Raw genomic sequence first — 15,797 nt, forward strand, 5'->3', positions numbered from 1 at the left:
GCACTGAAAGAACCGGGCAGCGCTGGCAGCGAGATGGAAGGTTGGAGCTGGTGTGCACTGGCTGTGCTGTCGGCTCCGCTTCTCTGACTCTGATGAGAAGCTGACTGCTTGCATCCACACCTGGTAGTTGATGTGGCCAGTAGGATGCCACATCCAACAAAACCTTTCAATCACATCTGCGTACCATAAGCATAATCAAAGCAATGATGCTGTCAAACGGGATATGAGGCACCTCTGGTTCTGCACTGATAGCCTGTTTACAGGCTGCATGTCTTGGTCACTTTAAATCAGAGGGAACAAGGAAGGACCCAACTACACTGCTGCACATTGGGGACAATGAATTTGCAGGGTCAAAAAGCATTAAACATCAGATAGCTGTCACCATATGACGAGATCAGTTTGTAACTGGATTTGCCAGATAGCTTCGTCACAGAAAGCCAGAGTTCCAACTGGAATTGTCAACACATACAAATTGTTCCATTAGCATTTCACTAAACCTCTGGCAAGTCAAAATTGAAGCCCTAGATCACCAGCAATCACCAACGCAGTAGTAACTATGAGAGCACTTACAAGGAGTGGCTCAGACCCTGCTTTAAGCCCTGATCATAACTCGCTTCTACTGAGACACACAAAACCCACAAAATCTCATAGCAAATCGTTAAAATTATTAGCAATGCTAAATAAAGGCTAAACCACTTATCACCTCACTCAGATAAGTTTCATACAAAAAGCATGGACAGACACACATTTCAAGGCTGAAAATAGACAAGTATCTTTGCTGGAGAATGTGATAATATATTTCACTCTCTCCAAAGGTCCATTATTTTTCAATTGTAATTTTGAAATGAGCATTTCCATTATGTATTTAAACAAACACTCTTAACTTAAAAGAAGATGTATTTCTAGAAGATGTTATGTTCTAATTTTCAGCCAGTGGGTACATCCACCATGAAAGCGTATATATATATGTTGAGGCAGGCTTCAGTGGCTATATACCTTGACACAATACATTATCAGTAATTACCTAAATTTAAAATGCATAAAAATTCTAACATTAATGCAAAAAATAGTGAAGCCTATGAAGTAAATTCCAAATGAAGCACATTAAAAAAATAAACCACGTTACATAGAGTAGCACTACAACTGTCCACTGAACTGAACTCAAAATCTGGATTCACACTACCATGAAAAAAGTTGTTTATTCCCAGGAGATTCCTTCCAGGAGACAGTGGTGCACACAGCTATACAGACAAATCTCCAGCTATGCTGAAGTGGGATAATAAAGGATAATATATCTAAGAACAAATGTAAATATTTGTAGCCTCATGCTGTAAAACCTTTTGCAGGAGGTAATTTCAGCTGTGGCTTGTGGGATAATGATAATATTCTAGGCCTGATTTTTAGTGCTAAAGGCTTTAATACTTTAAATACAATGGTATACAAACAGTGTACATCATGTACATCAAAGCTGAAGCTTTGGCTTCCTCCCATTTTTCAAGCTCCCTGCGGTTCCAAACAAACCTTCAAGCACGTGGAGATTGGGCAGCAAAGCTTCACCATGTGCCAGCCTTTGCTTGGTAAACAGGGACAGAGCAAACCTCAGAATTTAAGTGAAAGAAGCACCTTGCCAAATCAGCAGCACTACACAGGAACTGATTCTCCCCAGTTTTTATTGGTCTTGTTTGAAAGCTAGAAAGACAATGAAAAATTCTACAGATCCAAGTAAGGTAACAATATTGTTTGAGGGGGTTTTAAGGGCAAACTATTTTTAAAGTGTACTTGTGGAATTTTAATTACATTTGTCAAACTTTTTACCTAGTAAGCTTAGTAAAAAATGAAGTGGTTTGAACACTTCATCCTTTGGAAAAAAAAGAAATTTTACTCTTTTTGCTGAAATATATTAACTTTGTTCAAAGACATTTTTTCTTGAGAATTTATTTTCTCAAATACTCCATAAAAGTATTTTAAACATTCCATTTGAAAAACATTGTTTCCAGTTCAACTTTTCCATATTCTTAACATTGTTCCAAACAATTTCAAGAATACTACTAAAATCCTTCCTATTGGAACATGCACATTTTTATGTAGCTAAAGACATTTTTGTTGAACAGGATGGCTTGTAATAAGTTTTGCATAAAAAATTGTCAGGTATACAGTAACTAAGAAAAATAGGAAAGTATCATTATGAAATAAAAAGCTTTAAATGTCAAATCTTTAAAACTGTTTTTTTCTGCTCAACTCTACAACATTTTTAGAACTAAAATCATTGCTTTCATTTTTCTACAGATGAGATTTTACATCTAGTCCACAGTAATATTCTTAGGAATAATTCCAGAGACACAAGCATATTTCATGTTAAATTGAAATATTCAGGATAAAATCATATTGTGATTTACATGTGGAAATGAAGAGTGAACATTTTTCTTCTGTGATACTAAATTTTTCCAGAGTTTCATATTTTATCTGTTTTCAAGGTCAGCTTTCATGCATCATTGCCATTTTTATGTGCTCCTTTTTACAGTGTATAAGGAAACGAACACAAGACATTAACACTAGAGCTAAGTAACCATGCTGAAAAACTGTACCTTCCAGCAAACTTACGGTGTCACTCTTACTCTGCTGCAATAGCCTCTAAAGTAGGAAAAAACGCAACAAGAGAATTGCTAACATAAACCAGAACAAATCCAAGTTAAATATACTAGACATGAAACACATGAAATTATCAACAACTCCTCTGGGTATCTTTCATGTTTACCATAAAGAATAATGGTTCTTTCAAATAAGTAAAACATTAGCATTTTGGAAAACACAAGAGGTATCTTGGCCTATGCAACAAATTAAATTTGGTTCAATAAACCTTAAATTTCTGTAAACATTTTGCAAAGTCTTGTTCTAACTGCTGACAAGCCCTAGCAGATGCCAGGAATGCAATCTTTCCAGAAATTTATGAGATACTGCCTTTAGATCCCGAAACACCTCTGTCAGTCTGCCTTTATATGACTTTTCTTGTCTCTCTCTCTCACATTTTTTTAAAAATGGTATCCTCAATTGCTCAATTTTGTTGCCTCTGTCAGCTCTTCAAGCTGGTACTCAGCCACAGCAGCTACATGCTTATTGTCAGAATGTTTTTCTCAAGATGAGAAGGAACACGTAGGGCTTTAGCCATGGCCTGAGAGGATGCTCCAACACATCCACAGGCTTCAGCTCCAGTACCACATTAGGTAGTTACTGACATTTCATCAGTGTCATTCATTTGCCTTAACACACTGTTCTTGTGGAAACTTACCTCCTGCACAAACACTGGATGGTTCAGCTGCTAGGATCTCAATGCAAGACTTCTTCAGAATCTGAAAGATTTAGATAAGGACATTTTTTGGTATTTTCATCTATGCTTTATTAATGCAGGGAAGGGCACCCTTCACTGTGTTTCAGAATAACCAACTTACTGAATCAATGGTTCCTCTTAGGGCATAAAAGCCTCCTTTAACTGGAAAAACATGATCGATGCTGTCAGCAATCGTTGACAGCTGCAAAGAAAGACAATCATAAATCACGAGGAAAACAAAATTACAGTGAACAAAACTGAGCCCTTTCATCTTTGCTAAAAGACATCACAGTGACACAAAATGATTTATGCCCCAAGTAATTAAATAAATGCCTTCATTTGATGCTGTTACTTGTGCAGTAGTATAACAGAAACACAAGAGAAAACAAGCAAGTTACCTGAGTTTCATTGAAATCTTTCACTCCAACACAATAAACAATAGCTCCAAAGCTTCTGGCTCTGTTGGCCTAAAAAACCCAAGAACTGCCATTAAGTGCAAAGCTGTATAATCAGTGGGGTCAGCAGTAAATGTGTACAGGTTTGCCATAAATTAGTTTGGATGAAGATAAAAGTGACTTACTTCTTGTTCTGCATAATAAAACTGAGCGTCCTGCAGCTCGCCATCCGTCAGGGCAATGATCACACTGGCGGTCCGAACTCCTACGTGGAGGACAGTCAGCAGCAGATTGCATACACATGGCACAAGATTCAGCAATGGAAAAAATGTGTGGAGTGAGGCAATCCTTTCTACTGAGACATAAATACAAACCCCTAAGGCCAGACTCTCAGCCTGCTCTGTATGGACTTGGTGATACAGATGCAACGACCCAAAACCTGTGCACCTCCACACCACAAGCATCACTGCAGGGGGAGTGCTGCTCTAACAAGGTCCACACACCAACTCTGAATAAAATACAGTCCTGAATAAAATAGAGCAGCTACCAAGATTACAGACAGAGCTTTCATGTGGAGAACTGACAAAATGGGTTCTCAGAGAAGGAAGGTTTCCTCTCTTCTCTTGACAAACTGGTCTCTACATAAACGTTGTCCAGAGACTGTGGCAAGAGATACTTCTGCAAAAGGATCTTTCCTGCCATCCTACCTCTCCCTCCAGCAGGGTGTGAAAGAGCAACCCCACCGAACATGGCATGAAATGGGCTTCTATAGGAAGGTCAGTCCTACAGTTCTCCAGCAACAAGAACTTTCAGTGAAATTCTTAAGAATTATGAGCATGCAAAATAGGTTCATTAGGAAGAAATAATGTATTGTGATGCAGCATTTCATATCCCATCTAAACTTAAGTGAAAAGGCTGCATAGACTGCAGAGATGTATGCAATATATGTAGTGTATGTATATATGTAATGCAGTATAGAATATAATGCCACCAAGAAAAATGCAACCTGTTAACAAAATTAAACCAAATTAACATGCAAACTATGGTTCAACCAACCACCTGAGTCCATAGCTCTTAAGTACAGTAACAAATACACATATGTGTTACTTCCAGGCAAGTATTTGTTATTTTTTCAAAATAATCTGTTACAATTTCAAGTGTCTTCCTCCATACTGTCTGAAATTACAGACTGATTAGTTCTGACAGGTTTCTTATGCCATGCACTCCTTCCCATGTCATGTCAGACACAGTCATAAATTTTAAAAAAATTACCAGCAACTTGGGGGAAAAAATAGCTTGGATTCCCCTTTTTTTTTTTTTTTTTTTTTTTTTTTTTGCCCAGAACCCCTGAAAGATACTGAAAAAAGCTGAGATCTTATTTTGTTTTATTTTCAATGCTTCTTTCTTCCCTGGTAGTTTAGCTTCTAAATCCAGATCTCATCTACTCTTTTTCCTTCCTAATTAAATTTACAGAATACTCGATTAGTTCTTAGGTATATGCTATGAAGTAGAATTGTTTTCAGTTGGACATTTCAGGACTCCTGATTTTACTGGCAGAAATGCTGCAACACTGTGCAGAACTGCTGCTCCTACACTCACAGACTATTTTAATAAAAAGGCACCAACCTGCTCCTCCATCTTCCTAAGAGACCATTAGCCCACAAATGAGAACAATCTCACACCAGGGTATGAACTAAGCAAGCCTTGTTAACTAACTAGGTCTTCTTTTGTCACAAACAAAAACCACAAACACACTTTCCTCTCAAAATTTAGTGACAATGCACATTTTAGGAACTCAATCTTGAACACAAATCATTCACACTGATGCAAAACTCTCATTCACACCTGCAGTAATGAGAACAAGGATGTGGGACCACAAAGCAGAGAGGGCTGAGTGCAACAGGATAGAAAGGACCAGGAAAATGTGGGTATTCCTGTCTGCTGGGTGCAAGATGGGCAGCTCTGGCTGCTGTGGTTTGGTCTGCATTCTGCAATGGTCAAATCTGGGATCATACTGGTCTTCTCTGATCTCAATAAACCATGAATCACTCGTTTAGGAGCAGAGCTGCAGTCAAAATGGAATGTGGTGTTGCATAACACGCTCCTTCTCCAGTACTTCTGTCAGTGGGTTTACTGCCGGTCACAAAAAGAACTATAATCCCTGTCTCGTCAATGCAGATATCAACACAAACACTACACAGCACATACCTCCATAGGTCTCATGGTAAATTTGCTCATTTGCCTGCAATGAAGTGTAGAACATGGTTAGCTCATAAGAATACCAGCAGAATGTAAGCAAAGTTTCTATGTGTAAATCAAAGAAAGTAGGTACTGTGATGTGTACCCTTTTAAATCCTTCATGCATGAACGTGTCTCCTCCAGGCAATTCTTCCTTAAGAATGTCCAGCCCTCGTCTTATGGCTTCCCTTTGGATTGAAAAAAAACCAAATACAAATAAGCAAAATTTAAAACTCCCAGGAGAACATTTTATTAGAATTTTTTTTTCTTTTGTTTGAGATATTACATATAGATTATGCAGCCTGTCAATCAATTGCACAGAGTGCATACACATCAGCTGGAACACTGGCTGAACCAAGATTTTCTTCAAATTCCACAGTTTGTCACCCAAACACCCATGGGGGTCACAAAGCTAAACACAGGGTACAGCATTAGGGTAACATATTTTAAAGGTGGAATTCTGTCCCTCATTCTCATATAATCTCAGCCAGGATAAGATTGAATTAAAGCCAATGCCAGATATTAAACTTTAACAAACTGAAGAACAAAACAGAGTTTAAAAGCTTGTGACTCTGTCACAAAATTGGGATAAATTAAAACTCTGTTTTGAATTAGTCATCAGGATAGTCTGGATTAGGATTTTTCCATTTTAAAGACAGAAGCCAAAAGATAAGAGAACAGGATGGGAATGAGGAGAATTTCCTATCCTAGACCAGGGACTCATCAACCTTCCTGGGGCATAGATTACTCCTGGTCATAGAAGCACTTGCATGTCACGATCCCTGTTGCATAGCTTCTTACTCCCCAAATACCTATGAGCCAAAAAGATTGTTCAGGGACATAAATAATTTAGTTGACCACTGACCACCAGAAGACCCTGATCCTTGACAAGGGTTTTCATTATAGTAATGGAACATAAGGCACAAACATTCAACAGATAAGACATAGGCTTATCTGTTCAAACATCAGCACCAGATGCCATGGGCAGCCTTCAAGAGAATATTAAGAACCTTTCTAAACTCCATTTTGCAGATGGGTATTTTAGGTGGCACAACCACAATTACAGAGAATACAGGAGGCTCTATTGGATGAAGGTAAAAATCAGGAGCCTGAATTGGGGATCTCCTTAGTGCAAAAAGCACATTTTTACCCTTTTGAAGTATAAAATGAGCTGAAAAGGCACACTGTGATCCATACAGAGAACAGGATTTTAGGACAGAGAACACTCCAATACTATGTTCAACATATTGACAGAGGGTTCCTCTCTACTTTCCACCTTGCAAAGAGCAAATTCACGCAAAGAAAAGTAAGCAAGTTTGAGCTCTGTCACCAAGATACATGATGGAGACCTGAAACAAAACACAGGGGAGCAGCAGAAATGTAAGAGCCCTGCAGGGTATTTGGCTTAGGATGAGTCCCTGGAGTACAGGGGAGTAGTTCTTCCTGCTCCAGAGTTCCCATTATTTATAGGGTGCCCTGTATTACTGAGGCCCTCTCACATGGACAGCAGCAGCAGCGAAAGTGAAGGCTTTAAGGTGAAACGAAAGAAAATACTTAGAAACACTCCAATGATAGGGATTTGTATGTGCAGAGAAAATGAAATAAAAAGGTAACATTTTAGGGGGTGGGAATCTTTTCTGTTGGGGCTGTTTTAGTGGTTTTTATTAATTTGCTTTTTAAAGAAAGAAAATTCGGTTGTGAATCTGGCAAGCAGAATCTTGCTCCACTTTTTTTTCTTACGAAGATTGTCACTTGGCTTTGCAAACCACCTCTGGCACGGGTGCTTTTTGCAGGCACTCCAGGAGAGGGGTACCACAGCCCGGCGAGGTCCTGCTCCAGCACTGGGGGCAAGCAGCTGCTAGTGGAAAGGTCAGGGCTTCGAGTCCCTTCCAAAGGCCCTGGGGATCTCTCCCTTGCTCACCAGTTCAGGGTCTGAGATCTCTTCCACAAAAACTGTCCTTATTTGGGTAGCTGGGGATAGCAATATGTACCTGGATGCTCAACTGGAAATGCAATTTCTCCCTGAAATACCACAGTAAAGAACAGACAGCCCAGTGCTGCCCTCCTCTTACAACGCTGAAAATAAAATTGAAATGGGAGACACAATTCCTCCAGTTGGCAACAGAGGAGAGGATATCAGTTGGTGCCACACCAAGGACCAAGACAGAGCTCCAAACTCTGGGTGTGGGGCCACTTGCTTTGAGAGAGAAGGGAGAGAGGGCGTTTCTGGAGGAGGGCTTTGGGAGGTACTTGCCTGTTCTCTGTTAGTTTCATGATTGTAGTGCCTCGTGAAGAGAAAACAATGAAAGACATCCGCAACATTGGACTGAAAGAGAAGAACAAGCCAGATCCATGTCACATTCATTACTTCAGCAGAAATCATTTTGCTAATAAGCACTAAAAAAAAAAAATGTACAGGAAATTAAAGTATCATTAAAAAAAAAAAAACAACTTTACCTTATGAATTTCTCAGCTAGGCTTTCCACAAAGGAGTAAATCTCAGTCCAGTGATTTTTGACACTTCCAGATCTGCATACAAAACATATAGGATTACATTAAGCTTTTTTTGCAGTGGAATTCCTTGTTCAATTTTGAATTTTAAGCCTGGCCTACTCCATAGGTGGTTAGGGAGGCAAATTACATAGAGTTGTACTGAAAGCTGTAATAAGAACCATGATGACAAAACCCACTGACTCAAAGACAAGAAGAATCTGAAATGGTTTACCATAAAATTATGAAACAAACTCAGTAATCCTTCCGTTTTCTTTTGTTCCTTTTATAGCATAAAATAGAAGTATTTTCTTCTAGTTTAATGAATTTTATTTGACTTCATTAAATTATCTGCTATCAGATTATTTGCTTTCCTAGAGCACAGCTCTGCCCTTGCACCACACAAAGTCTTGACTTATCTTCTATTCCCCAGAATGCGTGGGAGAATATTTCCATGAATTATTGTTTGTTTCAAAAGAGAAAGCAGTACTCTTGCCTAATTTGCTGGAGTATGTTCTAGGCAGTCAAGCCCTGGCTCTATTATGGATTTCTTGTGAAAACTTGGACAACTTAGTTACATGCAGAAGATTTACATGTCCATGCTGCCACCTCCATTATATAAAACTACATTACTGCCACTCCCTGGCTTTTTTCTACCAAGTCTAAGCAGGGACCCCCACAGTCTGATGGGACTGAGACCTCAAACAGAGCCTTGCATACAGCAACCCTACAGTAAATTATCGATTTCTATCATGTTGATCTATACCATACACTTCCAAGATATCAAAAAGACTACCAGGCATGAAAGTCAGTGGTTTTTAAAGCCCTCACTAGGACTGTGGTCTCTATGAAAGAATGACCCATTTGCTTTCCTTGCTTGCTGAACTCCTCTATTAGGTGTTTCAGGCAGATAAATGAAACAGTGGCACACACACAGAATCACAGGGGCTTAGATAGAGAACTAAAAAAAAAAAAAGTTCTGAAATTTATCTACAATAAAGCAGTAGGATTCCTCTAACTGCTGTTAAGCATTTTTCTGTGTAAACATGAGAAAAAAATTACATTTTACAATTCTCAGTTCTACTATGGGCTTTACAAGTGATCTTATGCCAGCCACTCCTGCCCTTGTATGTCAGGCACAGAAGCCACGTGGGCAATGCAGGATGGCACTGCCTGCCCTGCAGCAGTGCTGGTGGAGTGGAGAAGGGCAAAGATAAAGGGACAAGGACCAAAGGAGTCTCCTGAGGTACATAAGCTAGAATAAATTGGCTTGTGTAAGCCTGTGCTTTCATGCTGCTCTTCTGGAGAACTGGTGATTCATTCACAGAACAAACTGGTTATCAAAGAATGAAGACATTTCCAGGCAGCAAGGGAAGGCAACAAAACACTAGGGACTTTTCAAACCACAGCTCTGGATCCTCTGTGGTCCCCAGTTTTTATGTGCTACACAACAATATGTTTATCATTTGTGAACAGCACCAATGAAAGGTGCTGGCACTCTTACCAAATTAGCCCCATTAACACCTATAGCTCTCCAGGATTTTTATTAAAGTCCCATCCTAAATCTCTAAACATGATGAAGTCAAAGATTTCCTTGAATCTATCCACGATGCATATACTCCCAAACTTTAAAAAAATTCTTTCCCTCCCTCCGAAGCTGACACTTTTGATTTCATTCTGAGCTTGTCATCTGACTTGAATTCACCTCCTGAAATTTTCAGTGAAGTCAATTCCCCTCATAGAATAACCATAGTTTCTTACTTGGAAAAGATTGACCTATTTTACATGAACGATCAAATTTCTACTGCCAGCTGCAGAGGCACTGATGCAATCCAGAAAAAAGTAGCAGCGAATTTTCTTTCAAACGGCAAGAAACCAAAACTTCCAGTACCTCTTAGGATGGTCAGAACTACTTCTTTTTGCTCCATTTTCTTTTTTTAGTATTTTTGGAAAGGTTACAGCCAGCAAGAGAATTGACTGTAATAAATCAGTAGGTGCACATCCCTGAAAATCTCAGGAGATCTGTGTCAAGGATTAGTCCTTACAGGAAGTGTACTGGGCTCTCAGAGTGCCCAGCACTACGTCACAGAGCTACAGCCCTGCAGAGCTACAACCCCAGAACAGCACTGGGGGTCCTTCACCCCTAAGAGGAATTCTGCACCCACTCGTTGCTTACTGGCTGGGAAGTGGCAGAAGTGTCCCAATCTATCAACAGGAAAAAGTCAAGGCCAGACAAAAGTACTAGCAGGAAAATGTTAGTTTCAAAATCCCATAGAGGGAGTACTAGTGAAGTGGTGAGCATTTAACCACTTTCCCCACACCACACTCCTCCAAGCCCAGGTGTCACCTCCCACTGCAAACGGTGCCAAAATGCCATCAATGCCTGTCATGTCAAACCTCTCATGAGCACCAGTGAGAGTGGCCTGGTTTATAGAAGAATCTGATTTCCCCTCCCTCTCACCCAAGCTTCCCTAAATATCCTTGTTTGTGAAGCTATTTGTAAAGGACTTTTATACTTTCATTTGCTGTTTTGTATATATATTATATATATAAATACTTTGGAGGCTTCGTGGATTTGGACTGATAATTTTGTTTGTTGCCCCAGAGGTCTGACCTTGTACCACCATCAATGGCAGTTTTAAAGGCAGATTAAACAAAAAATAACAATAAAATGTTTGCTAAATTATATACTAAGTTGCCAATTGTCATCAAATATGAGTTCCACTATTGACAAACAGAATTGCCCCACATTATTGAAAATCCTGAGCCATTTCACTCTCTTTGGAACCCTGTCTTCCACACTGCAGAATCACTGTTACTATCAGCATAAACTAAGATGTTGCCCTTTGTGGCTGGATCAGACTAAGAGAATAAATGAATCCTTTCAAAGACCAGCACTGTGCACAAAAAGCACAGCGGTGTGACACACACTCAGCAGCATCTGGGACAAGCTGTGGGGAAGTGACACAGACATGGAATCTTATGTGTCCTGTTGTGGAGGTCTGTACCAGCTGGGCCACCACGACAGCATCATGGCTGTCTGCAAAAGAAGAAAGCCTGTGCTGCAGCCAGATGCATCTTTCAGGCCCACACCTCCAAGATGTCCTGCTTTCAGAGCCTGTTTCTGCTGCTGCTCTCACTGGAGTAAACCTGGAGTGGGACCAGAGAAGTAGCAAAATTTCCACAGGTTTATACCTATGCAATTGGGACCAGAATTCAGCCCAAGTGAAGTTAAGAAAAAAACCCCACAAAAGCCATTTGCCTTGAGCATGCTCTCTGCTCCATGAGCTCTGTTCCCATTACACACAAGACAAAGAGAAAAGTCAGCAAGCCACAACACAGGAAAAAATGTCCTCTGGGCCACATCAGGACTGGGCTCGGAGGAACAGCTGCTGCTGCTGTTTGCCTTAATTTTATATTGCTACTGCTGGATAGGAGGGGAAAAGAGGAGGTCAGTGAGTATTTCTGGGGGTGGAAGGAAGTGATGTTATTCCAAGGCTTGATTCCACTCCTGCCAATTTTGGAGTGATTCCTTCTGGTTTAGCAGAGGTCTGTGTCAGCATAAAAACCCTGAGCATGTTAGAATTGTGCCTACCCAATCTGAAGTATTTCACTGACGTTCGTTAAGACAAAAAGCAATATGTGTTGGAAACTTTGTCTTCTTTCCTTACAGGCTCCCAGCAGCAGTGGAAGGTGGAGCCTGGAGAAATGAAGCAGCACAACCCTGGCATAAGGGGTGCCACTCTCAGCCCAGTCACTTCAGCAGGCAAGCAGCAGGAGGGCCAGTTGGGTCTGTCCCAGAGCACACGTGTTCCACAGCCACTGCTGAATTCACAGCCAGGAGCCCATGTGGATCAGCCCAGTGCAATACACAGCACTCACATATCTTTGCAGTGAAAGTTAAAACCCCAACACTACCCAAACAGTAAATATTTATATTACCACGTGTACACAGAGAAGGCAGCAGGACCCAGAGCCTTTCATCCCTGCTGAAAGTGACAGTGTGAAACCCCTCGAAAGCACAGAGCTGCCCCTTGTTCTGTTCCACACACACAGCCCACCCCATGCCCATTTGCCTCCATTACAGATTAGCTGAAGGCAGCAATTCCAGACATCCCGGAGCAAGTAAAAGAAACATTATTACGGATGCTGGGTTTAGTCTGAATATGGTGTCAGGGACCAACAAGACCTCCTAAATTTGTAGGTCCCTGTAAGTCTCTACCCCCTTGAGCTAATGGCAGCCCTGTACATGGTCCATTGCTCACAAATGTGACACTGTTGTTATTTGGAGGGCTCTTTGTGGTCACAACCACAGTGTACAACAGAATTCTTGCACATGGCTAACAATGGCTCTGCAATAAAAGCAAACCCTGGGGCACTGAGTTTGTTGTGGTTTCAGACACGCATGCCCGAGTGTTCATCCACCCCTCTGCTCCCTTCTGAGCCACCAGAGCATTAAAAGTGACAAGAATCCTCTTCTCCCAAACAATGCATCTTCTATGCATGGAAGGGACCTTGACTGGGTGATTCATGCAGGCAAGGAAGGATTGTTTCCATCATCTGCTCCAGAGGCAATTAGAAACCTGGGCAGAGACAGCCATTCTGAGACAGTCCTTGCTTCAGAGTACTTGTAACATTAATGGACAAGACAGGAGCTGGAATGGGGAGGGGAAGATGCAGAGAAGTGGCTGCAGAATAGGTTTTAATCCTAAACCAGCATCTGAGTACAGGACCCAAACTACTTGAATCTAAAAGATTTCATTATCAAACTCATTCATTTCATAGCTAGCTTTTGTTCTACAGATAAAGTCTGCAGCAGTATGACAGATTTGTATGAAATCATGCCTCAAACAAAGCACTGCCCTTTGATCCAACAGTCATCCACCTCATTCACAAATCCTATCCACCTGGTGCCATACTATAGGTCTTGCTCCAACAATGGGGCACAAAGTGAAATTTAGAAGCCATGCTCACACTGCATTCAACCACTTTAGATCTCCCTGAAAAACTCCAGGGATGCTCTGAGCAGCATCAGGGCAAGAAGACACACTCTGAGCATCCTGGTACCCTTCAGCACAACACAGGGACCAAAGCAGGGCACACAATCCCAGCCATGAAGCAACACTCTTAAAAAGGTGCAGATGATAGATAGGACCAGGGATATACAACTCTTGAGCTCTTAATAGCTTACAGGAGTCAAGATTAAAAGATTCAGTCCTGCTACACCTCATACAAATTCACAGTTTACAACATTGAATCTGACCTGCAAACCCAGACAAAAGTAATGAAATTCTCTATCACTGAACACACAAATAAAAATCCTAGGTCAGTGGGAATCTTACGGTTTACTTCCTTGGCTCAAGCCCCAAATAAATCAGATTTAGTTACATGCATAAGTAGACTGCAGATGACAAGCTGCCATGGCTTTTTCTTCCCATTAACTGTACATGTTTTATGTCAAATAATCATTACCCATTAGCTTTGCCTTGTGTTTCATAAAGAATTTTTTTCTTGGATTAAAGGAGAATTGGTTTTCCCAAATATTTCTTTTTTCCTGACAGAAGTCAGAACTGGCAGGAAAATATCAGACAAAATACAAACAAATAAAACCTGGTTCAAATAACATAGGTATGTCTTAAACAGAATAAAAATTCGCTTTGGAGCATTCCAAGCAATTACACCTGGTTGTAAGCAAATCATAGCACTGCTGCAATATAACCACAACAAAGAAGGATGCAAGGCAAAATATCAGCAGATTACATTTTGAAAACAATAAAAAAATATTGCTTACAGGCAGTTGGAGATCATGAGAGGCATCATGTAGATAATGTGGTCAAGTTATAAGCAAGGGAAGGCAGACAGGAAAGGAGGAAGATGGCTAACCACTTTTAAATGCACACACAGATCAGTGCTATCAAAGGAAGACACAGAAATTAATGCTATCAAAGGAACAAAGCTGATACTTTTGTTCAGACAGCAACTCCTCTCAGCTGACCTGCATCAGGTTCTACATCTTAAAATGAACTGAAGTCTGACTACAGTAGGTAGATACTGAAACAGAGTTCAGCACTGGTTTAAAAGTCAGTCAATACCAACTTTTCAGATGTAGTTAAGGTAGGTGATAGAATGTGTTCAATTTTTTGCCAGCAGTCTGATTTTCCAACCACAACAATGTTGTTTAGCCACTTGTCCCCTCCCCACACACTGTGCAAAACCAGCACACAGAATGGCAGTGGACTAGGAGAGCACAGAGAGAGAAGCTGCAGATGGATGTTTCCACAGGTCCAGCTCCATCCTAATGATCTTAGGCTGGGACTACATGAGGCAGGAAAAGAAGCACAGGGCTGCAATGAGACCCTAAGGCAAAAAATATTTGCTCTCACTAGTACTTATAATTCATGAGGGCTAAATTAATTCAAATCATTGGCAAGGAAATCATTGCAGGGGGGCAAATAATGTGTTTACCAAATGCTGTTTTCTTGAACTCTAGCATATTGTGAAAAATACAATATATGTGGAGATCAGCAATTCCCTCTAGTTGTCCTAAAATTACAGAAGGTGACCTTAAATATCAGCTCCTGAAATGCTTTTGTTCTGAAAACTTTGGCAAATAAGGAAGGATCAACCTGTTTCCCTCCTGACAATTCCCACACCCACTGCCTTTTCAATGGCAAGTTGAGAAGGGGTACACAGAACTAAAAAACAAAATCAGGAAGGATATTGGACAGGGCAGCACATTCCCACCTAATCAGAGGTTGTGCTCTTTCCCACCAGCAACATTCACCTCTGGAGCAAGGCTTACCAAATTGAAAGAGAGGCAGCTGCAAAATGGATTACAAGTGAGAGACTGGGCACATTTTACTGATGTCTCTACCAAAGTCGATGGTGACATGGATGCCCTTGGGAGCACAGGAGATAAAGTAAAAGTGACGTGAAAGGTGCAATAATGTTGTGGGCCCAAAGAGACAAAGAGGGACTGTAGAGAAGTTCAGGGGGAAGACGAGGACTGAAGAAAATGTAGTTAAACCCAACTCCCCAACATAACAGTTACAATCCAAGAAAACCAGCCAAGACTTTATCAATACATTACCACTGCCGTGATCTGTGCTGTAGATAAAGGAAACATTTTCCCAAGTCTGTAAAACTAATTTTTCCTCAAAATCCAAGCAACTTTTAGCAAACACCCCAAATACAAAAAATAAGAAAACACTTCTATCTCTCAGTCAAAAATAACTAAGAAATTGTTTCATATTTGGTAAATTATAACACAGATAGCTCTGCAGCTCAGACCTGTCTTGGTATTTCTGCTAAGTCCTTACTTTAAAGGGGTTTCTATTTGTTGCATTACT

The 15,797-nt window shown here is 40.5% G+C and overlaps 1 protein-coding gene across 1 annotated transcript in view; it reads right to left on the reverse strand.

Annotated features, from left to right (window-relative positions):
- Positions 1 to 15,797, reverse strand: part of ANTXRL (ANTXR like) — a 56,933-nt gene that overhangs the window by 36,673 nt on the left and 4,463 nt on the right. The window contains exons 2-9 of the mRNA XM_002194871.6: positions 8,416 to 8,487; positions 8,213 to 8,284; positions 6,065 to 6,146; positions 5,929 to 5,962; positions 3,906 to 3,985; positions 3,724 to 3,792; positions 3,447 to 3,527; positions 3,287 to 3,347 (exon numbers count right to left, since the gene is read on the reverse strand). Coding sequence (XP_002194907.5) covers positions 3,287 to 3,347; positions 3,447 to 3,527; positions 3,724 to 3,792; positions 3,906 to 3,985; positions 5,929 to 5,962; positions 6,065 to 6,146; positions 8,213 to 8,284; positions 8,416 to 8,487 — 551 coding nt within the window. The remainder of the gene's footprint in view (positions 1 to 3,286; positions 3,348 to 3,446; positions 3,528 to 3,723; positions 3,793 to 3,905; positions 3,986 to 5,928; positions 5,963 to 6,064; positions 6,147 to 8,212; positions 8,285 to 8,415; positions 8,488 to 15,797) is intronic.

Source organism: Taeniopygia guttata, chromosome 6, assembly GCF_048771995.1.
Source record: "Taeniopygia guttata chromosome 6, bTaeGut7.mat, whole genome shotgun sequence".
NCBI lineage: Eukaryota > Metazoa > Chordata > Aves > Passeriformes > Estrildidae > Taeniopygia > Taeniopygia guttata.